This window comes from Suncus etruscus, chromosome 8 (assembly GCF_024139225.1).
Source record: "Suncus etruscus isolate mSunEtr1 chromosome 8, mSunEtr1.pri.cur, whole genome shotgun sequence".
NCBI classification, from domain to species: domain Eukaryota; kingdom Metazoa; phylum Chordata; class Mammalia; order Eulipotyphla; family Soricidae; genus Suncus; species Suncus etruscus.
The window spans coordinates 46,583,520-46,609,702 of NC_064855.1; the positions used below are offsets into that span (position 1 = coordinate 46,583,520).

General features: G+C 40.0%; 1 protein-coding gene across 1 annotated transcript in view; it reads left to right on the top strand.

Moving 5' to 3' along the window:
* Positions 1-26,183, top strand: part of LOC126015925 (WD repeat-containing protein 49-like) — a 76,059-nt gene that overhangs the window by 27,484 nt on the left and 22,392 nt on the right. Inside the window, exons 8-14 of the mRNA XM_049778460.1 lie at positions 6,699-6,801; positions 15,662-15,768; positions 15,850-15,929; positions 18,536-18,590; positions 19,013-19,058; positions 20,583-20,642; positions 23,780-23,945. Of these exons, the coding sequence (XP_049634417.1) occupies positions 6,699-6,801; positions 15,662-15,768; positions 15,850-15,929; positions 18,536-18,590; positions 19,013-19,058; positions 20,583-20,642; positions 23,780-23,945 (617 nt within the window). The remainder of the gene's footprint in view (positions 1-6,698; positions 6,802-15,661; positions 15,769-15,849; positions 15,930-18,535; positions 18,591-19,012; positions 19,059-20,582; positions 20,643-23,779; positions 23,946-26,183) is intronic.

Consider the following 26,183-nt stretch of genomic DNA (forward strand, 5'->3'; position numbering starts at 1 on the left):
AGGAGCAAGAAATCCTAAGCAGAGCAGGGAAAACCTCTTCAAGAAGTGGTGCTGGTGGGGCCTGGCAGTGGCGCTAGAGGTAAGGTGCCTGCTTTGCCTGCGCTAGCCTTGGACAGACCGCGGTTCAATCCCCTGGTGTCCCATATGGTCCCCCAAGCCAGTAGCGCAGGAGCAACTTCTGAGCGCATAGCCAGGAGTAATCCCTGAGCATCTCCGGGTGTGGCCCAAAAAAAAAAAAAAAAAAGAAAAAGAAAAAGAAGTGGTGCTGGCAGAACTGGTTAGCCACTTGCAAAAAAGCGAACATAGACCCCAGTTAACATCATATACGAAGGTAAAATCCAAATGGATTAAAGACCTTGATATCAGACCTGATACCATAGGTATAGAGAACAACACGTTCCTAAAACACTCCATGACATTGAGACTAAAGGCATCTTCAGGGAGGAAACAGCACTTTGCAAACAAGTGGAAGCAGAGATCAACAGATGGGAATATATAAGCTGAGAAGCTTCTGTACCTCAAAAGAAATAGTGCCTAGGATACAAGAGCCACCCACCATGTGGGAGAAACTATTCACCCAATACCCATCAGATAAGGGGCTAATATCCAAAATATACAGGGCACTGACAGAACTTTACAAGAAAAAAAAACATCTAATCTCATCAAAAAATGGGGAGAAGAAATGAACAGACACTTTGATAAAAAAGAAATTCAAATGGCCAAAAGGCACATGAAAAAATGCTCCTCATCACTAATCATCAGGGAGATGCAAATCAAAACAACGATAAGATACCATCTCACACCACAGAGATTGGCACACATCACAAAGAATGAGAACTATCAGTGCTGGCAGGGATGTGGAAAGAAAGGAACTCTTATCCACTGCTGGTGGGAATGCCGTCTAGTCCAACCTCTGTGGAAAGCAATATGGAGATTCCTCCAAAATCTGGAAATTGAGCTCCCATTCGACCCAGCTATTCCACTCCTAGGGATATACCCTAAGAACACAAGAATACAACACAAAACCCCTTCCTCACACCTATATTTATTGCAGCACTATTCACAATAGCCAGGCTCTGGAAACAACCAAGATGCCCTTCAGCAGACAAATGGCTAAAAAAAACTGTGGTACATATACACAATGGAATATTATGCAGCCGTCAGGAGAGATGAAGTCATGAAATTTTCCTATACATGGATGTACATGGAATTTATTATGCTGAGTGAAATAAGTCAGAGGGAGAGAGAGAGACGCAGAATAGTCTCACTCATCTATGGGTTTTAAAATTGATTTTTGCAACAATCCTCAGAGACAATGAGAGGAGGGCTGGAACTTCCAGCTCACTTCATGAAGCTCACCACAAAGAGTGGTGAGTGCATTTATAGAAGTAACTACACTGAGAACTACCATAATCATGTGAATGAATGAGGGAACTGGAAAGCCTGTCTAGAGTACAGGTAGGGGTGGGGTTGAATGGAGGGAGATTTGGAACATTGGTGGTGGGAATGTTGCACTGGTGAAGGGGGGTGTTCTTTATATGATTGAAACCTAATCACAATCATATTTGTAATCAAGATGTTTAAATAAAGTAAAAAAAAAGAAAAAAAGTAGCCAATGGAGGGGAAGTCTAAAAAAAATAGAGTCTAAAACACTGAAAGGAGACTGGATTTCACCTCCCCTAGGGTTAGCCACACCCCTTCATGGTGGAGCTCTACCCTCATGCCATTGGGCAATTGACAGCTTGAAATTGGAAAAAAGAAAGTTGTTTATCATCGTTCATGGTTCAAACAAGAACCACTCTTACTTCTCACCTCGTATCCACAACTGGCTGCACTGACATAAATACATTTCTGGGTCCCCACCTTCAGCCTCGCTCCAGGATGGTCAGCAGGAGTCTCAGAGTCCAGGGAAAAGCAAGCAGGGAAACTTATGGAAAGGATATCCTAGTAGGCTGATTTCACATCCTATGAATGTGATAACAGTGACTGTATTTTCTCAACAGAAAAGTGAGGGCATGCAGTCTTTTTATAAACACCTGGGAAGAATCTTAAATCCATTCATCTTTTTTTTGTTTTGGTTTGGTTTGGTTTTTGGGCCACATCGGGTCACTCTCAGGGGTTACTCCTGGCTATGCACTCAGAAATCGCTCCTGGCTTGGCTTATGGGAGGCCGGGGGATCAAACCACAGTCTGTCCTAGATTAACGCGTGCAAGGCAAATGCCCTATCGCTTGCCCCACCACTCTGGCCCCAAAATCCATTAATCTCCCATCTAAGTCACATCTCAAGAATGAATTTAGGGATCAAGGGACTAATAGAGGAAATAGAACTCTTTCCTTGTATTGAGCCAACCTGAACAAATTCCTGGCACCACATATGGTCCTCTGAGCACAGTCAGGAGTAAGTCCTTACCATTGCTGGGTGTAATCCAATGTCCCCAGGCCCCAAAGGATGAACTTAATGGAAAAGTCATCAGCTTTAACAGCATGAGAACTACCGTGAAAAGTAGCTGTTTGTGTCTGTGTCTCCCTTCTCTTCTTAACTTGCCTAAGGGACCATGGGAAAGGCTGACCTGTATCCAGAGACCCTGGTAAAAACAACTGCCAAGTCAAGGTTATAGTCTGGCATCTGTTAGCTCCAGATCCAGGCACCCAGCTGAAAAGCACAAACTTGATTCAAACTGTTGTTGATGAGGATTTCATGTAGAAGATACAGCCTGTTGACTGACTTAAAAAAAAAAAAAGTCATTGAAATTCTGTCTCATGCCACAGCTTCCATTGCTAGTACTAAAGCTTAGTTGCTGAATCATGGCTGTCAAATCCCTGCCCTGTCTGAAAGCTCTGTGATCCTGATCAAGGCACCCCCACTCATCTCAGCTCTTCTGTGGTCTCATCTATGAGGAGGAGAGACTTGGCTTTCCTCTCTCCTCTTCCTGGCTTCAGAAAAGGGAAGTGAAATGTAGGAAGCAGGTCTGGCTCCAGGCCCAGCTCTCTCATCCCACCTTGACATCCCACCAACACAGGGCTGTTGTGAGAAAACCCTAATCAAAAAGAAAAAAGAAAAATCCTGGGCTGAGTTTGTTCATCTGAGAAGATGGTTATACAATGAAATGAGTACAAGCTCTAAGTCTGAGGCTTCAGAGCCCAACCCCTGCACCCAATTTTCTCTCTGAGAACACTCCCACCTTGAAATTGAATATAAGATAAACAATAAAGAAGGCAGAGCTGTGGCGCTGAGAACTGAGTTATTTATTGTCTACTTCTATGAACATAGTTTAAATCTAACTTCTAATTCACTCCACACATATCTATGAAGGATTCTACTTTACATATGAGGCCATGAATACTGAGAAGCAGGCAGCTCTCTCAAGGCCTCTCTCAGGCGTGTGTTGAACTCAGGAGAAGATTCTTAGGGCAAGGCTGATATGCACAAGGGAGTCCTTGTCAACTGGTGGCGGTGGTAGACCCATTGGAGGTCCCCAGTTGGGGCCCTCATTGTCTGTCTCCAATTTGAGAGAGAACTGTTAACTTTCAGGCTTGAGAACTCAAAATGGCTTCCTAGAACTGTTTTTGTTGCAACTGAATATGGGAAATGGTCCATCAGTGTTATCACAAACACAAACCTAAAGGCTGCAATGCACGCACGAACGCACACGCGCGCGCGCGCACACTCACACACACACACATGTACATGGGTGCAAATGTGTGCATATATGAGAGGCTCTGTTATAAGGACATTGTATGTGTTTCCTCAATTTCAAAACAACTCTCTTAATAGATATAATTCATCTTATTTATCATTTTGGAAAATTAGGGGTTCTTTTCCTGAAAAATTTGTATTTGGGGACCAGCAATATGTGATAGCACAGCAAGTAGGGCATTTGCCTTCCATGTGACTGACCTGGGTTCGATCCACAGCATCCCATATGGTCCCAGTGCCTGCCAGAAATGATTGCTGAGTGAAAAGACAGGAATAACCCCTGATCTGCTGGATGTGGCCAGAAACTAAAAAAGAAAAATGTAATTGAATCACAGAATTACAAAGTTTCAAAGTTATTAATGATTGAGTTCCAGGCATATAATGTTCCAACACCAGTCTCTTCACCAATATTCCCCACTTTCTTCCAGTCCCCCTGCCCACCATAGTAGGCGTTTTCCCCTATTGTGAGCCTAAGTGGTATCTAATGTTGATGCTAATAGGATATTATGCTTATCACTTTACTTCCTTTCAGCAATCTGTCCTACATCTTTTAAAATCTGGAGTCTATTTAATCTGATATAAATTACTATCTCGGGCTTTTTACGGGAAAAGTTTTCCTGGAAAATTGTTTCTAATCTTTGACTTTGAGCCTGTGTTTATCCTTATTGCAGCAGAAAGTTGGGTTCAGTTTTCTGACCCACCCTGCCAGTCTATCACTCTTTATCAGTGAGTTCAGGTCATTGATATTGAGCAAGATGATTGAGATAAAGAAATTTATTGCCATCATTTTGTAGGAGCTATGTTATATTTTTGAATTTTTCCTTGTCTTTTAAAGAAGCTCCTTCAATGTTTCTTGCAAAATAGGTTATGAATTGTCTATGTAGTTCTTTGTCAGTAAAGCTTTGTATCTTTCCTTCAACTCTGAATGACAATCTAGTTGGGAAAAATATTCTTGGTGAGATGTTTATTTCCTTGCGTTTTTCTACTATATCCCACCATTTTTTTCTAGCGGTAAAGTCTCATTTAATAGATCAGCCATGAATCCTATGGGACTTCATTTGTATGTAAGTTTCTTCCTTGATAATGCTATATTCAGTATTCTGTCTGTTTCTAGCTTTAATCATTTTGACTACAATGTGCCTTGGAGTTTTTCTACCTTGGTATATTTTCTTTTTTGGGTCACACCCAGTGATGCACAGGGGTTACTCCTGGCTACATGCTCAGAAATCTCTACTGGCTCGGAGACCATATGGGATGCCGGGTCCATCCTGGATCAAGGAGTGCAAGGCAAATGCCCTACCACTATGCTATCACTCTAGCCAATCTTGGTATATTTTCTTTGGAAATATTCAGACCTATTGAATCCGGATGCATGTAATCCTCAACTCTGGTAATTTTTATCTATGACTTTTTTTATTTCTTCATCAAATTCACATTTCTATTCCTCTGAGGAATATACAATCCATTAATTCTTATATTAGTCCCACTGAATTCAGCCCATGCTTCTCTGATATTCCATTCATCTTTTTTTAGAGCTTATACCTTCTGTTGTTTTATAAAGGTTTCATGAATCTCATCTTGGAGGTCATTGATTTTTTTTTCCCCTCTATTGTTGTTATTCTGCTGAGGTTTATCGGTGTGTCTTTTATTTCATCTGCCATATTCTTAATTTCTATTACTTCTACCATATTTTCTTTACTTCTGCTATTATATTTTCTTGTATTTGTACCATTGTTTGTTTAGGTTATTAAAAACATTCTCGTAATAGTGTTCCTATAGTCATTGTCCAGTGGTTGGCATTGGTAGAGCTTCCATACTGTTAATAGCACTAACTGAGCATGCTGGAATTTTAGAGTGGCCTCTCCATTGTATTTGCTGTGCCCCAAAAAATGTATCTCTGCAGTTCACCCCCATTTTAAAATTCACCCTCTCTTTGAGGATTAGGTTTAGTATCCTTTCCCTTCCCTGATGTCCTCTCCCAGAGGTGTTTTGTTGTTTCTGGTTTGTGATTTTGAAGCCCAATGTGTACTATGAGGCTACTCTCAATGACACCATGACCCAGTTTCTCTTCTATAGTTTAAAGATTTTTAATTTTTAAAAATTTAAAAGTTTAAGGCTATAGTTTAAGGATTTGTTTTTACCACCACCATTCTTTGTGAGGCCTTTTCCATGGGAGAACTGGACAGAACTAGAAATAAAGTTTTAATAAAATTAATATACCACTAACAAACAGAGCTATTCACAAGCATTGGTGTTTGCCACAAGAAGTACTAGTGTGTGCAAAATGAGGTTTGATGAGTTGAGTTGTCACATGGCAGAACAATTCAGAGTACAAAGTACTGGTAACTAGACTTATGGGCACAGGTTCTGAATGGTACCTGGAGCAGCAGCAGGTGACCTATCTTGTAGATATAGGTCTACATAGATGGAAAAAATGGGAATGAAGGCAGATAATATTACTTAATAAATTAAGAAGCACTTCTTTCACTGAAGATGTGTACCTAGTAGGCAAAGGCTTCTGAAACATGAACAGGATGAACTCAAAACTCTGGGAGTCTTTGTTGCTTTCCATCCTCTAATTATAGGATTAGAATCCTTAGAAAATTGGGGTTTGAACTATTAAGCAATGTATACAAATAAGACACATATCACAAGCTCATCATCTAAACTCAAGCCATAGAAAAAGAAATAGTCCAGGGTCAAGATACCTTGCACATAGCCATACCTTGTGCATAGCCATCTAGGGTTCTGCCACTACATTTTATTTCCTGGGCTGCACTAGGAGTGATCCCTGAGCACAAAGTCAGAGAATGCCTTGAGCATCACCAGATGCGGTTCCAACCTTCCCTCAAATAATAATCATTAACAATATAAAAAAGATTAACCCAAGCCCAATGACTTCAGCAAGCTAAGACTACAGATGCCTCCTCACAGGTAAGCATGTTGTTTTCATTCCTTCAGTTTGGGAGTTGTGTTTTCTCATTCTATTTTCTGACCAAGATCTCCCCCGGAGCCTGACCAGATGGTTTCCCACAGAGAGCCCGTGTTGTGCTGCCAGTACAACTCTGTCTTCCGGCATGTTATCAGCTGCTCAGAGGCATCAGTAAGTATATAATTCTGCTCTCTTCACCTGAGAAGTCATGCAGTGTGAACTGAGCCCTACAGTCCTTGCTGTGAGGCTGAATAGAGGGTTCTAGGGACATTTTGTTCTAGGAAGTAAAGGAAATCAGTAACACTGTACAAATCATCGCTACTCTTTCAATGCTCTTCTGAGAAAGCTTGATAGGATTGCTCAGTTCCTCCAGTGGAATGGATTGTGAGGTGTTTGGAAGAACCATCCTAATATGGACAAGAGAGATAGTACTCTATGTAAGGCCTTATAACATGGGTTTTATCCCTGACAGCCTATCTGGTCCTTGGAGCCCCATCAGAAGTAAACACTGAGCTCAGAGCCAGGAGTAAGCTTTGAGCACTGCCAGGTGTGATTCAAAAACAAACAAAACAAGCAAAGAAACTATCCTAATACAATGAATGTAGAGTGAGTTAATTTTTGATGCTCACAGAAAATGACTACAACACCTCCGATACATCAAAATCGTGATCTGGGTTTAAGTTTGCAGAATATCCCAACTCCATTTCTTTTTATAGAGGCTAACAAACATAGTTCTAGCCCTGAGCTAGGTGAGTGGCAGTGACCACAGGAGAGGATAAAATCAGAACATGTGATAAGACATTAATCCCACTTTTTTGGCTACACTGTCCTGCAAAGACAGACCTCAAGTCCATTTTGGGATTGAAACGTTCTGAAATTCTGAAGATTAATTAATTCACTTTCACTATCACTGACCTAAGTTCTGGTATTACAAGCAAGTAACCTGGGCCATCTGGCTAGCCCCCTTTCCTTTCTTTGGACCATATCCTGAAGGTCAGTGCCTTTAGAAATTGCAGTTTCTGGGGCACCTCAGTCCCAATTTCTTCATGTTCACTCACTATAGTTCTGGTATTACAAGCAAGTAACCTGGGCCATCTGGCTAGCCCCCTTTCCTTTCTTTGGACCATATCCTGAAGGTCTGTGCCTTTAGAAATTGCAGTTTCTGGGGCACCTTAGTCCCAATTTCTTCATGTTCACTCACTATAGCTTCACTGCCTTTTATTAGTGTTCTTGCTTCATCTCTACCCCAGATATTAGTGATCATTGTATTTTATTCAGCATAAAAAGAGATAGATAAGATGATGTATTGATAAAAATTTTTATGATGACTCAGGTTCAATTCATCTCAAAGGATGTGGGTTTCTGCATAGCTTAGGCTCAGACTTGTCACAATACATTTGTCCTCCAGATTTATCAGAATCACTGAAGTATCCAAGGAAGCCAAACTTTTTTACTGTTTACATTTCCTAAACTTTCCTGCCCTAAACTCTGACCAATCTTTCCCCATCTCCATCCCTATATTTCCTGCCTTCTCCTTGTTCCTACAAAAAACTTAGCAATCCTTCAAGGTCAAAGTCTTCTTATGAGGAGTCTTACTTTTTTTGTTTTGTTTTGTTTCTAGGCTACACTGTGTTTAGGGTATACTCCTGACTCTGGTTGCTCAGAGAACATTCCTGGTGGGGTTCAGAGGAATCACATTGGGTGCTGAAAACTGAATCTGGGTTGAATCTTGCCATGTAAGGCAAGGGCCCTACCTGCTGTACTATTGCTCCAGCCCCTAAAAAGAAATCTCATCCTTACCACCTAATACCACTAGTCCCTCCATCATGCAGGACTGTGTTTTCTCTTGAACTATGTTGTTATGTGGAGAGTGAGCTTTGCCCCTAACACTTGGCAAAGACTGTGAGTAGGACTCAGAAGAGCATCTGTGCTTCACCTTCTTACCCTTCAAGGCACAACTAGATATCAGCTGCTCTTGAGAAACTTTCCTAAATTCCCTCCTAGATCCAGGCAGAATGAATAGCTCTATTAGCCTCGGAGAATGTAGAGTTTATGGTACCATAATCAGCCTCCTTCAAGAGCTTTACTTTTGATCTGTATTTCCTTGGCAGCGGGTGGAAAGTAAATGTTGAATATAAGTACTTTCACAGCTTAATTACTGTATTAGGTGTATTCTGGCAATAAACTCTTAAATACCTACTGAGTTAAAATATTGATCTGATTGTTAGGACCCGAATCTTGCAGATTTGTTGCTGAGTGCAATCTGTCACAGTTTGCCAACCCCCACCCCCCATCGCCATCACAGTCTACAACATCAAAACCACATTGCACTCCTTATGTTTCTTTAGGAAAAAATATATTCTAAGATTTTTGTGAAACCTGAATTTATCAATGCCCATACACCATATTTGGTTGTATAGGCAGAGTACTAAGCACCACAAACTTTCAGTGCCTCTGAGAAAGCTTGAAAATTACATAACAAAAATGAATAAATGTCCAATTAAATTCTTAAGCCATAGTACATATAAATTGCAACCTAAGACACAATGTTATAGAATATGGAATGTCTATTTATATAAATAGAAATATAAGGGGTGCTTCCCAAGTGGTTCTCAGGAGGTCTGAGCTCCTTCCAAAATTCTCAATTAATTGAACTAGTGATTCAATGGAAGGCCTAAAGATGTGTGCTGTTCAAGCTCTGATGCCCAAGTCACACTTTGTAGGGCTTGTAGACTCCAGAGCTATATTTGATAATGCTTGAGGGTCTATATGGTGCCCAAAATTAAAGCAGAATCAGCTGCATGCAAGCCATATGCATTAATCCCTATATTATCTCTCTGCCTTAGGAATTTAATTGTAATTAATAGCTTAAAACTATGTTATTATTTTAATATAAAAGTAAACATATAATTTAAATTATGTGGTTGCATAATTGGATGGGATCTTCAGAAAAATAAATAATTAAATCAATAAGGTCTTTTTTGGGGGCTGTTGTCATTTGCTTTTGGGCCACAACTGGCTACGTTCAAGCTTACTACTGGTTATACGCTCAGGCATCACTTCTGGTAGGGCTCAGGGGACCATATGGGATATCAGGGCCCAGACCTGGGTTGGTGGTGTGCAAGATAACTGTGCTATTACTTCAGCTCTATTAATGAAGTTCTGTTTTTTATTTTACTTTTTTCCCTTTATTTAAACATCTTGATTACAAATATGATTGTGATTAGGTTTCAGTCATGTAAAAACACCTCTTTCACCAGTGCAACATACCCACCACCAATGTCCCAAATCTCCCTCCATCCCACCCCACACCGAACTGTACTCCAGACAGGATTTCCAGTTTCCTCATTCATTCACATGATTATGGTAGTTCTCTGTGTAGTTATTTCTATAACTGCACTCACCACTCTTTGTGGTGAGCTTCATGTTGTGAGCTGGACCTTCTAGCCCTCCTCTCATTGTCTCTGAGGATTGTTGCAAAAGTGACTTTTATTTTTCTTAAAACCCATAGATGAGTGAGACTATTCTGTGTCTCCCCCTCTCCTTCTGACTTATTTCACTCAGCATGATAGATTCCATGTACATCCATGTATAGGAAAATTTCATGACTTCATCTCTCCTGATGGCTGCATAATATTCCATTGTGTATATGTACCACAGTTTCTTTAGCCATTCATCTGCTGAAGGGCATCTTGGTTGTTTCCAGAGCCTGGCTATTGTTTCCAGAGCCTGGCAATAAATATAGGTGTGAGGAAGGGGTTTTGTGTTGTATTCTTGTGTTCTTAGGGTATATCCCTAGGAGTAGAATAGCTGGGTTGAATGGGAGCTCAATTTCCAGATTTTGGAGGAATCTCCATATCGCTTTCCACAGAGGTTGGACTAGACGGCATTCCCACCAGCAGTGGATAAGAGTTCCTTTCTCTCCACATCCCCGCCAGCACTGATTGTTCTCATTCTTTGTGATGTGTGCCAAACTCTGTGGTGTGAGGTGGTATCTCATCTTCTTTTGATTTGCATCTCCCTGATGATTAGTGATGAGGAGCATTTTTTCATGTGCCTTTTGGCCATTTGAATTTCTTTTTTATCGAAGTGTCTGTTCATTTCTTCTCCCCATTTTGTGATGGGATTAGATGTTTTTTTTTCTTGTAAAGTTCTGTCAGTGCCCTGTATATTTTGGATATTAGCCCCTTATTTGATGAGTTTTGGGTTAATAGTTTCTCCCACTCATTGGGTGACTCTTGTATCCTGGGCACTATTTCTTTTGAGGTGCAGAAGCTTCTCAGTTTAATGTATTCCCATCTGTTGATCTCTGCTTCCACTTGTTTGGAAAGTGCAGTTTTCTCCCTGAAGATGCCTTTAGTCTTAATGTCATGCAGTGTTTCACCGACAGTGATTGTGCTATTATTGATTTCTTCTTTCAGATTTGTCAGTAATTGTATTAGATAATTTGCTGGTCTCTCATTGGGTGCATATATGTTTAATAGTCTGATTTCTTCCTGTTGCACATATCCCTTGATTAGTACATAGTGTCCATCTTTGTCCCTTACCACTTTTCTGAGTATAAAGGTGGTGTCACCAGATATTAATATGGCCACCCAGCTTTTTTGAGGGTGTTTTTTGCTTGGTTGATTTTCCTCCAGCCTTTGATTTTGAGTCTATGTTTGTTCTGACTATTCAGATGTGTTTCTTGTAGGCAGCAGAAGGTTGGATTTATCTTTTTGACCCACTTTGCCACTCTGTGTCTTTATTTGGTGAATTTAGTCCATTGACATTGAGGGTGATGATTGTCATAGGATTTAATGTCATCTTGTAGATAAGTTTGCTGTGTTTATTGGTCTCTCTTGTCTTAGAGTAGACCTGTCAGTTTTTCCTTTAAGGCTGGTTTATCATCTGTGAAGTTTCTGAGCTGTTGTTTATCCATGAAGCTATGTATTCTTCCTTCAAACATGATCGTGAGTCGGGCTGGGTGCAGTATTCTCAGTGAGGCATTCATTTCATTCAGACTTGTCACAGTATCCCACCACTGTCTTCTGGCCTTGAGAGTTTCTTGTGACATGTCTGCTGTAAGTCTTAGGGAAGCTCCATTGAATGTAATTTTCCTTTTTGATCTTGCTGCTTTCAGTATTCTATCTCTATCTGTGAGATTTGTCATTGTAACGAAGATGTGTCTTGGGCACTTTTTTGGGGGGTCTCTTTTAGCTGGAACTCTTCGGGCATGCAAGATTTGATTGCATGTTGTCTTTATCTCTGGGAGTATCTCTTTGATGATGTCTTTGACAGTTGATTCTTCCTGGAGATCTCCTACCAAGGCCTCTAGGACTCCAATGATTCTTATGTTGTTTCTGTTGAGTTTATCAAAGACTTCTATTTTCATCTGTTCACGTTACTTGAGTACTTTTTTCATTGCCTGTTCATTTTTCTTAAGGTTCTTTTCCAATTTCTTCTGCTGTGTTGAGTTTTTCTGCATCACATCTTCCAGTACTCCGATTCTCTCCTCAGCTGCTATTACCCTGCTGGCGAGGCCATCCACTGAGGTTTTCAGTTGAGCTACCATGTTTTTCAGATCTGTTATTTCAGTTTGGAGTTTTCTGATTTCTGTCTTTGTGTTCTGTTCAGATCAATCTATGCTTTCTTTGAGTTCTTCAAACATCTTCCATATTGCTATTTTAAGTTCCTTACCCAAGAAGTTATTCAGTTGGTTGGAATTTATTAGGCCATCCAAGCTTTCGTCTTCAGTCTCTGTGCATGGTGTTTGCCTGCGAGGTTTCCCCATTGTCATGCTTGTAGTGTGGTTTTTCCTGCGTGTTGTGTTGGGGTTCATTGGTTAGAAAGAGTGCACGGTGGTCCGGAGAGATAGCACAGCAGCATTTGCCTTGCAAGCAGCTGATCCAGGACCAAAGGTGGTTGGTTCAAATCCTGGTTTCCCATATGGTCCCCCGTGCCTGCCAGGAGCTATTTCTGAGCAGACAGCCAGGAGTAACCCCTGAGCATCGCCGGGTGTGGCCCAAAAAATAAAAACAAAACAAAAACAAAACAAAAAGAAAGAGTGCATGGCCGCAAAGCAAAACGAGGCAGCCGCGCTCTTCTGCTGCCTTTAGTTGACAGTTTTTTTGGGGGTGTGCTCCCTAGGCCTCTGCGGAGTCCTTCAGGTATTCAGAAACACAGGCAGACAGGCACTGGAGAAGTTTCCCTTAAGTCCTCAGAGTGAACAAACGCATAGCAGGGTGGAGCCTCCGCAGGCCAGAGAGCTCAGCTTAATGAACGGCGACCCCCACAGCCAGAATTTACTCACTGGGCAGCTTCAAAGTGCAGTTTTTTGGGGGTGCGCTCCCTAGGCCTGTAAGGAGCCCTTCAGGTATTCAGAAACACAGGTCTGTTAATGAAGTTCTTAAAGAAATCCAGCTCTGGTATAAAATTCCTTCTACAAAATGCAAGTAAAATTTTGTTATTTGGTAAGGTCAACATAGACCCCAAGATCATAAGTATCAACACTATTGTAAACAAATTACTTTAACTATAATAAAAAATTGTGTTACCCTAAATAGTCTGGGAAAGGCAAGCAAAATATTCCTGAAAAGTAGAAACAGCATATTTAAATTTTTTTATTCTATATTAGAACCCTCAAGCAATTTTTAAGTTATTTTCATTGTTCAGTTTAATCATTTGATTTTTATTCCTATCAGTGACAAGTAAAATTCTTGAGGGAATTTTTGTTTTAAATAAGCAAAGGCTTATCTGTTTAATCATAATAAAGAAGCAGATTCTATAAGAACATACTTTTCTTGGTGAAGATTTTAGGCTATCTGCCAGATTACAGTCTCTCTGCTCATCCTTTCATGCCTTCAGCTATTAATTCCATCTTGAACCTCAACCATTTTATGATATGGAACTTTGAGAGATTTTCACATGGCTGAAACCCCTAAAGTAAATTCCAGTAATGCTGAGCTTCTATTGTAGTACTAAGGAGAGCTAGATGAATATCCTATGCTATATAACTAACCCTAAAAATCCAAATATTATGGGACAACAGAGGGAAAGAATATGTACTGCTCAGAGAAAATTTGTTATCAATGACTTGAAATCAACTGCAGAGAGGAAGACTTGATTTTCAGTCTGAAGATAGTTCCTAGGCAACAAAGAGATACCTTACAAATTAAAGAGGTGTTTGCTAATACTGAGCAAGGATATTGTCCTATATTGTCACTGACTTTTAGCTCCAGACTGAAAAAAAGCCTGCCCTAGAAAAAATCCACCTGGGACTCTTCTACCAATCATGAGTGCTACCATTCAACTCCCTCAACAGATGATTCCCAGTAAAAAGCTGCTCAAAAGAATTAAACAGATGTTGCTGCAATACCAGAACAAGCTGGACAGTGTAAAATCTTAGAGATAAGCTTTGGAAAATGAAATGTCAAAACAGGTCATATTTCTTATTTAACTTTCTCCTTGATGATAAATGAATGTTCTGCTCAAATTTCTAACCACCCCTACATTCTTTAACCCTAAATGTCAAGAAAATTTTTCCTAAACTTTCTAGATTTCCTAACCTTCTCACTGAGCATTATAGATTATATTGTGCTCTTTCAAAATTTAAATGCATAAAACATAACCCCAGAATCTCAAAATGAGTCTATGATATAGTCCTTTGTGGAGTGACTGAGTTGAAATACAACTATGAGGGTGATTCTCCCTTATTCATTTGACAGGTGTCCTTATGAGAAAATATTCAGACACATACACACATGCAGAGAAAGATCTGGGTGAGCAGATCATGAGGTGTTTTTCTGCAAGAAGAAGAAACTAAATCCTTTGAACTTGTACTCTCAAGAACTGAAAAAATTTAATTTCTACTGCCTGAACCCCCTAGTCATCTGTTATGGTAGCTGAAGCATACTAATACACTCTGATCACCCAATTTGTTTGCTTTCATTTAATTTTAGGATTTTTTTTACTTTATTTAAATGCTTTTGTTTACAGTTGTTCATAATACAGTTGTTTCTGGCATTCAATATTCCATCACCATTTCCACCACCATTGTAACATTCCCACCATCATTGTAACATTCCCATCACCATTGAACCCAATTTCCCATCACCCCACTCTCAAGTTAACCCTTTGTCATGCACAAGATAATTTATTTTTTATTTCTATTACAACCAAATGAGTCATGGTATTGTGAAAAGACACTTATGTAAAAAAATATATAACAACTGTTACACAATGGTGTCATCAAGTCATTAAGGTATACTAAGCTATTTGTTGCTGGTTAAACTGCTGTGTTACTGTTTTTGTTTTTTGAGAATAGTTGGCTGTGTTTTCATCTGATTTGATGTGCTCCTATGAGGGTTTTCAGTATTGAGGAATTTGGAGGTGTCATGCAGCCACATTTGTAACCATGAAACACAGGATCTGTAGAAATGGACCTATGAGTGGACATGGTGGAAGCTGTAGGATGTGGTGTGGCTGCTGGTGTTTCCAGAAATATAGAGAATAGGGGGATACTGTCCTTTCCCAAATCCAAGAAGATCTCAGAATTTTTGTCCCCCAAAATAAACAGTTTATCTGGAGATTTTGTTGGTCTGGTGTCTCTGCAGAGATAAGTGGTAAGCAGTGAAGCTGGCATGGTGGTTCGTGGATGTGGCTGCCAGGGCTTTGGCAGGGCAGGGATTCAGCTTGTCCCCCTCCTGAGGGCACCCTCCAGAATTTTCAGCGGGAAGACCTGTGTTCCTATGAACTTTTGCAACGTGGTTTGCATCTCTTAGGAGATGAGTGAATCTGTACGACTGGGCTGATGAGTTGACATGGCAGCAGTTGTGAGATGTGGATGTGTTTCTGAGCTTTCTGAAAAAGGTTGCGCAGCCCCACTCTGAGAAGGTGCCAGAATTTTCAATTGGATCAGTCAATTTGTATAGAAAGTACAGATACTTTTGGATCAAATTTCATATCTGTGACACTATATAACTAAATACAAATTTTCTTTCATCTTGTATTCAGTATCTCGAGGTCACTCTTTTTCAACATCCTGATGCAGGTGGTGAAAGTATGGGACTTTGAAACAGGAAGATTGTCCACCGAATTTATTGGGGCACATGACAATTCTGGAATCACTTGTATGGCTCTTGACTCCAGTGGAAGAAGGTGTGTACTTTTCCAGAAAGTCCAAACCCTGGGCAGAGGGAACCTGGAGCTGCCATCTTAACAGGAGATTTTTTTTTTAAGGCTCATTACAGGGGGCAGAGATGGCCGTCTGAAAATATGGAGCTACAATAATGGGCACTGTCTTCACACCCTGGAACATGGCAAGTTGCCTCACTTCATTGGCATGAAATCATGAAGCAAGAATATGCCTGTGTAGTGAATGCAAAGGAAATAAAATTAGCTATCATCTAGGATGTATATAGTAATCTGACATCCTTTTTCTCTGGCATTTTATTTTATACATGCATTGAAACTTCAGTTTGCAAAGGGACTATTCTTCAAAAATGTCATGAAGCTATGTTTCATGCAAGTTTTTCATTGGAGCAGGTTTGGTTTCTAACATCATGGAGGTATATGACTCACAGCTTTATTGTTCGACAGCTGTACATACTATATGTGATTTCCACCTACTCTAGTTCCTAATGGTCCTCATACATTGGATCCCTTTAACAGACTACCTTCTCTCTGTCCCATCTTATGCCTACTATTTTGTTCTCACAATCTAAGAAGTAAAAATTGGTAATTATTTTTTAAGTTTTAGGTATACTACTTTATAATTCAGCATTGTATAAGCTACATTATAGTCTCTTTTAAGAGTTTTATTACCTTCCACTATCTCTACATAGTACTTTACTCCCTGAACTATCTCTCTGGCTCTGATATTTATTTTACCCTATCTGATTTATTTCACTTAGTGAATTCCACTAAATCCAGCCAAGATCTTGCTGCAAATGATAGTATTTTATCTTTCTCTATGCAAATGAACAATATTTCATTATACATATATGCCACATTTTTAAACCACTCATGGGTAAATGGGCACTTACATTGTATCTATTTTTATTTTGGCAGCACCGGGGATGGAAACAAGAGCCACCTATGCTTTACCCTAAACCAGAACCTCTTTTGGTATCTATTTAATGAATAGTTATACAATAAACACAACCTTACATATATTTCCAAATATAATGTTTCCGTAACCTTCAGATAGATTTCAAAAATGGAATAATTAGGTCATATGTATCCCACAAGTCTATTCCTCTACTATCTGGTATATATCTAGTTTCTTCTTTTTTTGGAAGGTGGGTCTGGGCCACATTAACAGTGCTGAGGAATTAATCTCAGTTCTGTGCTCAGGTGGTGTTTCTCTTGTTTATGCTCAGGGGACTCTGTGGTGGCAAGGGTTAAAGCCCAGCTTTCTGCATACAATGTATGCTCATCATTGAGCTAACTTTCTGGCTCCTAATTCTTTTTCACATACTTAACTTTGCTACACATTTTTAATGTACCCAGAGGAAAATATAGGTAAACTAAAAATTGGTTTCTTTTGTGTATGGCTATAATTTTTAAAGACTGTTCATTCCTTATGTTCATTGTTGTATCTATGCTGGATAATATTCCTACAATTCTAGCCTATACTACTATAAGGAAGGAAGCTAGTCAGTGGGTACAGCAGAGAGCTAGCATGTGCTGACCCAGGTTTAATTCCCAGAACCATATAGTGACTGGAACACCAAGAGGTATAGCACTGAAGACCTGTGAGCACAATCAGGTATGGCCCTGAAGGTCCCAGCATTGGATATGATGGTCCTAGTATCCCTAGCACTACAAGACCAAGTAATATTACATCTTTGAACCCTTGTATTGAACTGCCAGTTTAGATAAGAATTACAAAAGAGTCTTTGCCCTCCCCCAGGCCACCTGAGCACTGCTTTGGAGCACCCTCTTTTTAAAAAAATGAGCAACAAATGTCCTTCAACTACCAGGTAGTATCAATAAAGTCCAAGGAAAAGGAAAAAAATCCCCCAAATAAATGAATGTGATTCACTGTCTACTTTTGTAGCATATGTTCATTCACTCATGCATCTTCTCAGTAACAATTTGGGTATGACCCAAAATTCGTGCATTTTCTTGATGGTGTAAGGGTTGTACAGACTTTCGGGACTATAAAGCTGAAGGAAGTTAGAAGTGCTTAAATATTGTAAAAGATACCTAATAGTGTCCTGAAAACCAAAAAGTAAATATTAATGTTTCCCTCATTCATAGGCTATATTAAGTTAATCTGTATAAGATTACTCAAATTTGATAAGTGATTGCAGAAGTCACATAGTCTCAACAAATAGAATCAATAACAAAAGCTCAAATGGCAATATGTTAGTAGGCCTTCAGGCAATGACATAAGGCCTCATGCAAGATATGGCAATGTAGGGGGCAAAAGAGATAGCACAGTGGTAGAGCATTTACCTTGCGTGCAGCCAACCCAGAATAATTGGTGGTTCAAATCCCGGTATCCCATATGGTCCTCATGCCTGCCAGAGTCAATTTCTGAGCACAGAGCCAGGAGTAACCCCTGAACACTACCGGATGTGACCCAAAAACCAAAAACAAACAAAAAAAAAAGACATAGCAATATTCACAAACTTCCTTTTAATGCAGTTTTCTTCTATAATTCCATTACCATTTAATTGTGCCAAACAATATTAAGTAAGTTATTCATACCTACCAAGGAGCAGGATCTGGAGAGATTGGGAAACTGATGACCAGGGTAGAGAGAATGTTACATTGGTGGTAGAATTGGTGTTGAATAGTAAATGCCAAAAATAACTGTATCATGGACTACTCTGTAACCCATTGTCTAAAATAAAGAAATTTAATTTAATTTAAAAAATACATTCAGAAACTGATAACTTTAATATTATTTTTCTAGATGAAAAACACTGTGAAGTTTGTGACTGTGTTTACTTGGAGGTGAATCAAAATAAGTGAGTTTTAGAAAGCTTGGAAATAAGAAACCAATCCTTTTTGATACAAAGTTTAACCTGGAGGAGGGCACAAACACAAACACAAACACAAATAATTTCCAAGGACTCATCCTTATAAGGAATATAATTTCTCTGATAGTAATTTAAGCAATCGAACTCTGTCAGAATCACCTGGAAAAAAATTCTCTACACACACTTGAATTCTGCACTGATCTTTCAAACACCAATTAAAACTGAATCTGATTTATTAAATCACATTTTACATCGATCTTATTTAAAAAAAAAAAAACTTTTAACAGAACAGAAAGTTACTTTTCTCACTCAGTTTCATATGGGCACGGCAAAATTAGGCTACCAGAGAATAAATTACACGTAGGATAAATATTTGTGGAAATATAATTTTCTATTTATTATTATTCTAGGTGCTTCATAGCTGTTGGATGGGACCGAAGAATAAATGTATATTTTGTAAGTAAAATGGACAAAATGGTATATTAACCCTTCATTGCAACTGATTCTCTCTCTCTCTCTCTCTGTCTCTCTCTCTCTCTCTCTCTCTCTCTCTCTCTCTCTCTCTCTCTCTCTTTCTCTCTCTCCTCCCTCCTCCCACTTTCCTTCCCTCCTCAGAGGTCAAAAATTAAATCCAATCCCTTTTTTTTTGCAAAACATACTCTCCACCCTTTGAGCCATGTTCCTGACCCTGAAAAAACTTTTTTTTGTAGAAAAAAAAGTTCTGCTGAGCAGTGCTCAGTAGTCAGTATTGGTGGTTCTTGGTAAACTGACTGGATTGGATATGAGGGCAGAAGGATTTAATGCTGCTCAGACTCTGCAGTGCCTTGGGGGCCTCCAGTTATATAGCCAATGATTCTGGATGGTGAGAGTCATGTGTTGCAGGAATCAAACATGCAAAGCATATGCCCTAATCCCTACACCAACACTCCAGTCCTCAAAAACAGATGTTTGAAATGCTTTGTGGCTTTGTTCTCTAGTACTGGTCAGGTCATGATATATTCCTTCTTCTCTTTGTTTTCCCACATTTCCTAGTTTCTTTTTGAACAAGTTTCATTTTGATTGTGCTTGCCTCCATTCTTTCTCTCCCATTGGAGGAAATGCTGGCTAGAAAAGCCCTGGGTTATAGAGGACAATGTCTCTGGGATCTACTGGTAGTCGCTCTTGCTTAGTCTTGCCAGTTTTCCTCAACCTTAGGCCTTATTCCACAGAATCCAGAGATTCCAGCTACATCTCACAAATGCTCACCCCTAATGAAAAGTTAACCAGTCCGTGCTTTAGCATCTTCCTATCTCCTCCACCTTGCCTTCATGCCTGAGTTCCTCTTTAAATGGAAAGGGAAGAGGAAATGCCATCCATATAGAGCATTTCTAGCAAAAGAAAATTCTTCCTTCATGACTTAGAGATAGCGAAAAGGGTTGAGAGTGAGGGGTAACTGAAAATTCTGGCTGCTAAGTAAGTCAAGGTTTTAAATCTACCTGTGGCATTTGATTTTTCTCTGCTGCTGTACTGCACGCTCTTGGATTTTCAAAAGCCTTTAGACATTGAAGTGCTTTCTAAAGGGTGTGCCATAATAAGCCTTTTAGCTGCTGCCGATTTGAAAACTATGACCTGGGACGGCACAGCATTAAATTCGTCCTTTGGTGTTATAGGCTCCCAGCCTGATGGCTTTTGTTTGTTGCGTGCCACAGCTCTGCATCTTTTTTTTATGAAGCGAAGCTCCACAGACCATCCATGGAGAGCTTGTCAGTTGACATATGATTTGTTGAAATGCAATCACCCAGACGTCAGAAGTGGATTGCTTTTTATTCCCACTGGCACTAGAGAAATTTGCTTTGACATTTCGAAAATCTGCATCACTGGTAGGGTGAGGGAAAGGGTTATAAAATGTGCCAGCGCCTTTTTCTCTGAAGTTGCAAGTATGTTAGCAGCTCAGTTCACTGCTTGTCCCATCAGTGTCTCTGATTTTGGCTTTTTATGCAGGACCTGCCACGTGACTTTCATCACTTCTGGAAGCCCCAGCCATACTGGCAGGATGACCTGGTGAGAACTACCTGGCTCCAACCCCAAACAGAATAGGATTTCTTTCCCTCAGGAAAGACTCATTCAGTGTCGAATAGTCCACCTGGATGCCCACAAAGCACCTTGAATAGCCCCTATTATGGACAAATTGTGGTTGGGGTTCCAATAGATCCAGGTAGTTCCAGCAGCCATTTCTGCTTCAGGAAACAAGAGGAATTAAGCTGGGTGTGCGAAACTACTGGAGCAAAAATCCATGCAGCTACCTCTGCTTGACTGCCACTGGGAATCTTGTGGTTCAGGACAAAGAAACCCCAGATGTGATAGGTGTAACTTTTTTTCAAAGAAGAATCCACTGCCTGATTTTGCTGGACCTGTAAGCTCTGTGTGCTCAGGTGTACTACTAGAGCAACTGGACAGTTGCCTAGATGGTATTCCTGCAGCCCTGGGATTTGTAAAGCACCCATAACCAGGAGAATTGTGATTCCTGTGATTACAAAAATGGACCCAACTTTATACAGAGACAGGACTCAAAGTACACCTATAAAATCATCTGGATGTCAGCCAGGCCAATTAAAGTAGTGTTGAGAATAAAGGTCTCTCTTTGTGCCCAGCCCTAAACACACAGCCTCATGATCCTGTAAATATTTCTAAAGGAGTAAAGCTCTAGAATACAAACTCTGCAAGACCTTGTTTGTCTTCATAGCGATATAACCAGGCTCTATCAAATCGAGAACCTGGATGAATGTTTTACTAGTAAATGTTTTCTTTTTTTTTTTTCACTTTTCTTTTTCATGTGTTTTTTTAAATATATATTTTATTTAAACACCTTGATTACATACATGATTGTGTTTGGGTCTCAGTCATGTAAAGAATACCACCCATCACTAGTGCAACATTCCCATCACCAATGACTAGCCAATGTTTTCATTGAACCCACATTTATCAAATGTGGGTTAAGTGTGTGCTGATCTTTGAAGATGTAATGATGATAAAAAGAAAATAATAAAAAAAAGGTTCGGGGGCTGGGGAGATAGCATGGAGGTAAGGTCTTTTATGCAGAAGGTTGGTGGTTTGAATCCAGCATCCCATATGGTCCCCTGAGCCTGCCAGGAGCGATTTCTGAGCATAGAGCCAGGAGTAACCCCTGAGCGCTGCTGGGTGTGACCCCAAAACCAAAAAAAAAAAAACGTTCATACCCAGACCCTCTCTTCGTAGAGCTTGCAAATGATTGCTGTTGTGCTGTTGCTGTTGTTTTTGTTGAATAACAGGACAAGGAAACAGAAAATGCCATGTCAATTGAAAGAGTCCTGTAAGAGTGAGGTCATTGACTCATCCAATACTTTTAGCACTTTCAGAGAGCCTTCCTTAAAGGCTATAGGCACAGAAGGAAAAATAGGATGAATAAATTGTGATTCCTATGGGGAGAGAAAATACAAAAGTTAAGGCATCTGCTCTGCATTTGCACCCACATAACATCCCTAGCACAACATATAGTCCCCTAAGCCCTGCTATGTATATTTCTGAGAGCAACCTTAAGTAAGTCCTGAGTACCATTAACTGTGGTGCCCAACTAACCCCAAAATATGATTCCCAGCTCAAAAGCTCACATACTAGTGAAAAGACAAACTGAGAAAATAATCATGAGGCATAGCAGATGACATAGAAAGTGCTGGGGAGGGGCCGGGCGGTGGCGCTAAAGGTAAGGTGCGCCTGCCTTGCCTGCGGTAGCCTTGGACGGACCGCGGTTCGATCCCCCGGTGTCCCATATGGTCCCCCAAGCCAGGAGCAACTTCTGAGCGCATAGCCAGGAGTAACCCCTGAGCGTTACCGGGTGTGGCCCAAAAACCAAAAAAAAAAAAAAAAAAAAAAAAGAAAGTGCTGGGGAATTCTAGGCAGGAGCCACTCACAATACTTTAACATACTCTGGGTTAGTTGGGAGAGGAAATCAAGATAAGAGCAAAAGAAAAAGTACCTAGTCCAGAAATTGAGAATTATTAAAAGGCCGAACAATTTGAGCATCAGCATCAGAAAGAAAAAAGAGAGATAAAATGCGAGACCTAGGTTTAATCCCCAGTACTAGAAGTGAAAACCCACAGAAGGGAAATTGAATTGTTGATTTAAGTTAAAAATTTATAAGTCATTCGAAGTCTAGCTTATAAACGTTGCAGGCAGTGAGGGACCATGGGAGGAGAGATCCAGACAAGTCCATAAGGAAGAGACGTAAATGTAGTGGGATAGAATGCAGTTAGCCTTTTCTACACAGTTTACAATGCCACCTTTACTGCACCAGCTGGTGTACTGACAGTTCCATCTAAGAAGGGGCATCTTAAATAAAGAGATCCTTGTAATGCACCCTATGGGATTTATATGAGTGAGAATGAAAAGGTGCCTTTACAGCATAAGAGGACTGGTTTCCTCACACAGACACTGCATGTCCAAGAGAAAGTGGACTCTGCCATGTACAACACTGGTCTCTAAACTCTCTTTTCTATTTTTATCTTCCTTAAAATATATATATATATATGCATACATACACATATCTTCCTTAAGGTCTGTATATGTAATAAGGTATGTATGTATATAAGTTATATATATATATATGTATATATATATATATTCCTTAAGAATATATAAACTTTCTCCTCTCAAGGGGAGAGGTTATTTCAATTCCTAACAGTAATTATGAGTCACAGGAGAATGGGGGAAAGTGTGTAAAGCAGATGCAAGTCCTGAAGAAATTTCATCAAGGGATTCAGGTTTTCAGTACAGGTTGTTGGGAAGCCACATTGCCTTAACCACTGTCTGGGTTCCCTTCTTCCCTTTCCATCTGTTTCTACCCCTGTGGGGACTCCTTGTAGCTGATCTGCTCACCAACACTACTTGAAGAAATGCAGACTGCTAAGAATAGCACTTCCTTGGGGTTTCAGAGATGATAAATGAACCCAAGTGAATATAGCACTTTATGGCAGACCTACCACAGATACTAAGTAGAATCAGACATCCCAGTTCTCTGAGTGGGAACCCTAAATCCCAGATGAGTCCTTGATATGTACCAACAGGAAAAGAGGAACCTATTTCTCAGAGCTCAAATAAAGAAAAACAGAGTGAGGTTTCTGTATTTCTTCTTCTGTCCCTGACACCCCTCCTTTTATTCTCAGAACCAAGGACATAAGGAAGACATCTTCTGTGTGACTCATTGCCCACCATGTCTTCTGGCCACTTCCAGTTATGATGGGGAGATCATCGTTTGGAATGTTAACTCTGGCCACGTGTACTGTAAATTGAATACACCCAGCCTGTCTGATGGTGCAGAAGAGGGAGAAGGTGGGTGACAGGCAGGTTCCAGACCACCTTGCACATACCCAGTAGGGTTAGGAACCCAGACCATATTGTGTAAAAGCATTTCATTTCTCAGCCACAAACCTATTTGAAGGTGTTGTCCTAGCTCTGAATTTAATGGGTAAGATGGAGATTCCCAAAGCTGAAGAGAACTTAAGTAAAAGTTCAGCTTCAAGTGGGCTTCAAAGCCCATTTCACAGGCCAGCCCACTGAAGCCTTTTCCTCCTTCACAGCCCACCTGAAGACTCTATCGCTCCTGAACCCCTCAGACCTTGCTAGTGCATCTCTTACAGATTTGTTCCCATACCTTCCTCCACCTTCTGTATCAGCTCCTGGTTTCAATCAGCTCGTCAGCTGTTCAGCACCTCCTCATGAGTCTTATGTCCCCAGGCTTTATCCCTCTGTCCCCTTTAGTCTCCCACCTGAATATGTCTATATAGTGTTGCGAAACTTGCCCCCACACTCCCTAAGTTACAGATGAATAGGTACATGTAAGTATGCATGCATTAATGGATGGATGTACGGATGGATAGTATGGGTAGATGGGTGAATGAATGGATGAATGAATGTGTGGGTGGGTATATATACATATATACTGCATATTTTAATTTTTCCACACTTTTTCTGTTTTACCATGATCCTGAGTCCATTCAATTACTTATTCATTCAGAAGCCATTGACTAGCTCCTTCTCCATGCAGGCCTAGTGCACTATAGTTGCTGGTAATCAGCTAAAATTTCTCACTCTAAATCCTGAACCATTTAATCCATTAACATGGGAGACAAATAAATACTGTCTTCATTTTATTGCTTTTCATGCTGGACTAGAAAACTGAAATTCAAATAGACTCCTAAACTCCCCTTCCATCTCCAGATTTCAGGTTCATCCTTCCTAAGCCACAGTTCACAGACATACCTCTGCCATCAGTCAGGAGACCCATGGTCTCACACTCCAACTATACAGATGCAAGAAGTGGGACATTTTACAACTATTAAAGCCAATGAACAAACCCTTAGACAGTGTTCAAGCTTATGTTTGATCATTTAGGGGATAAAAAAATCTCTATATCTCATTAAGTCAGAAAATATCTTTGAGTTGCTCCTTAATTTCTAAAGAAGCCCTAGAGAGATGCTAGAAAGACTTGGGGATGCTAGGAAGAAGCCGGAAAGGTGCTATAATTGCTTAAGGGTATTAGGAAGATGATTCCAAGATACTTGGAAGACAGTAAAAAGACTTCCCTAAAGTCTGATGCTGTCCCCAGGGTCCTGGAGGCTCAATTCAGATAGAAGAAGCCCTTGTTTTGCAGGTAGAATTAGAGTAAGACAGTCTTATCAGGTTGCTGTGCTAAGATGCTGTAGCATAGCAGTTAGAAAAAGAAACAAAAGAGCAAAGTGAATTAATCAATTCTTACTTGTGGATTTACTCTCCAGTAAATATTCACCCTCTCTTACTATATATAAAAAAAGGTGTTTTGTTTGTTTGTTTGGTTGGTTTTTGGGTCACACCCAATGGTGCTCAGGGGTTACTCCTGGCTCTGGCTCTGTGCTCAGAAATCACTCTTGGCAGGCTCTGGCTCTTGGGACCTTATGGCATGCCTGGAATCGAACCAGGGTCTGTCCTATTTTGGCAGCATGCAAGAAAAACGCCCTTCTGCTGTGCTGTCACTCCAGCCCTAAAAAGATCATTCTAGTAAGCCCTTTTTTAAGAATGCAAAAGAGTTATGAAAACCTTTGTGGAAAAAAGAGTAATATTTCCTTATTTTTATTGCCATTAAAGTAAAAATAATGTGACCAACCAAGAATGCAACATTGATTTTTTTTCTTAATCAGCAGTTCTCAATTAATACCTTTTACAGCAGCATTTAGGGCTTAAAGTTATAGGACTACTGGTGTGAGAAATTTTTCTGCACCAAAAACACAAAGTCAACCATAGCTACCAATAATTCACACTTCTGTGTGTGGCAAAAATTGCAAAAATTATATGGAAATACATGATAGTTCTCTTCCTTCCCAGGAAACACTGAACTAGCATTTTTTTCATATGCCTTTTGGCTTTGTGTATTTCTTCTTTGAGGAAATGTCTATTGATCTCTTCTTCCCATTTTTGCATGAGGTTAGGGTTTTTTTGTTGTTGTTGTTAAGCTCTACAAGTGTCTTATATATCTAAGCTATTAATTCCTTATTAAATGGGTATTGGAGGAATAGTTTCTACCATTCTGTGGGC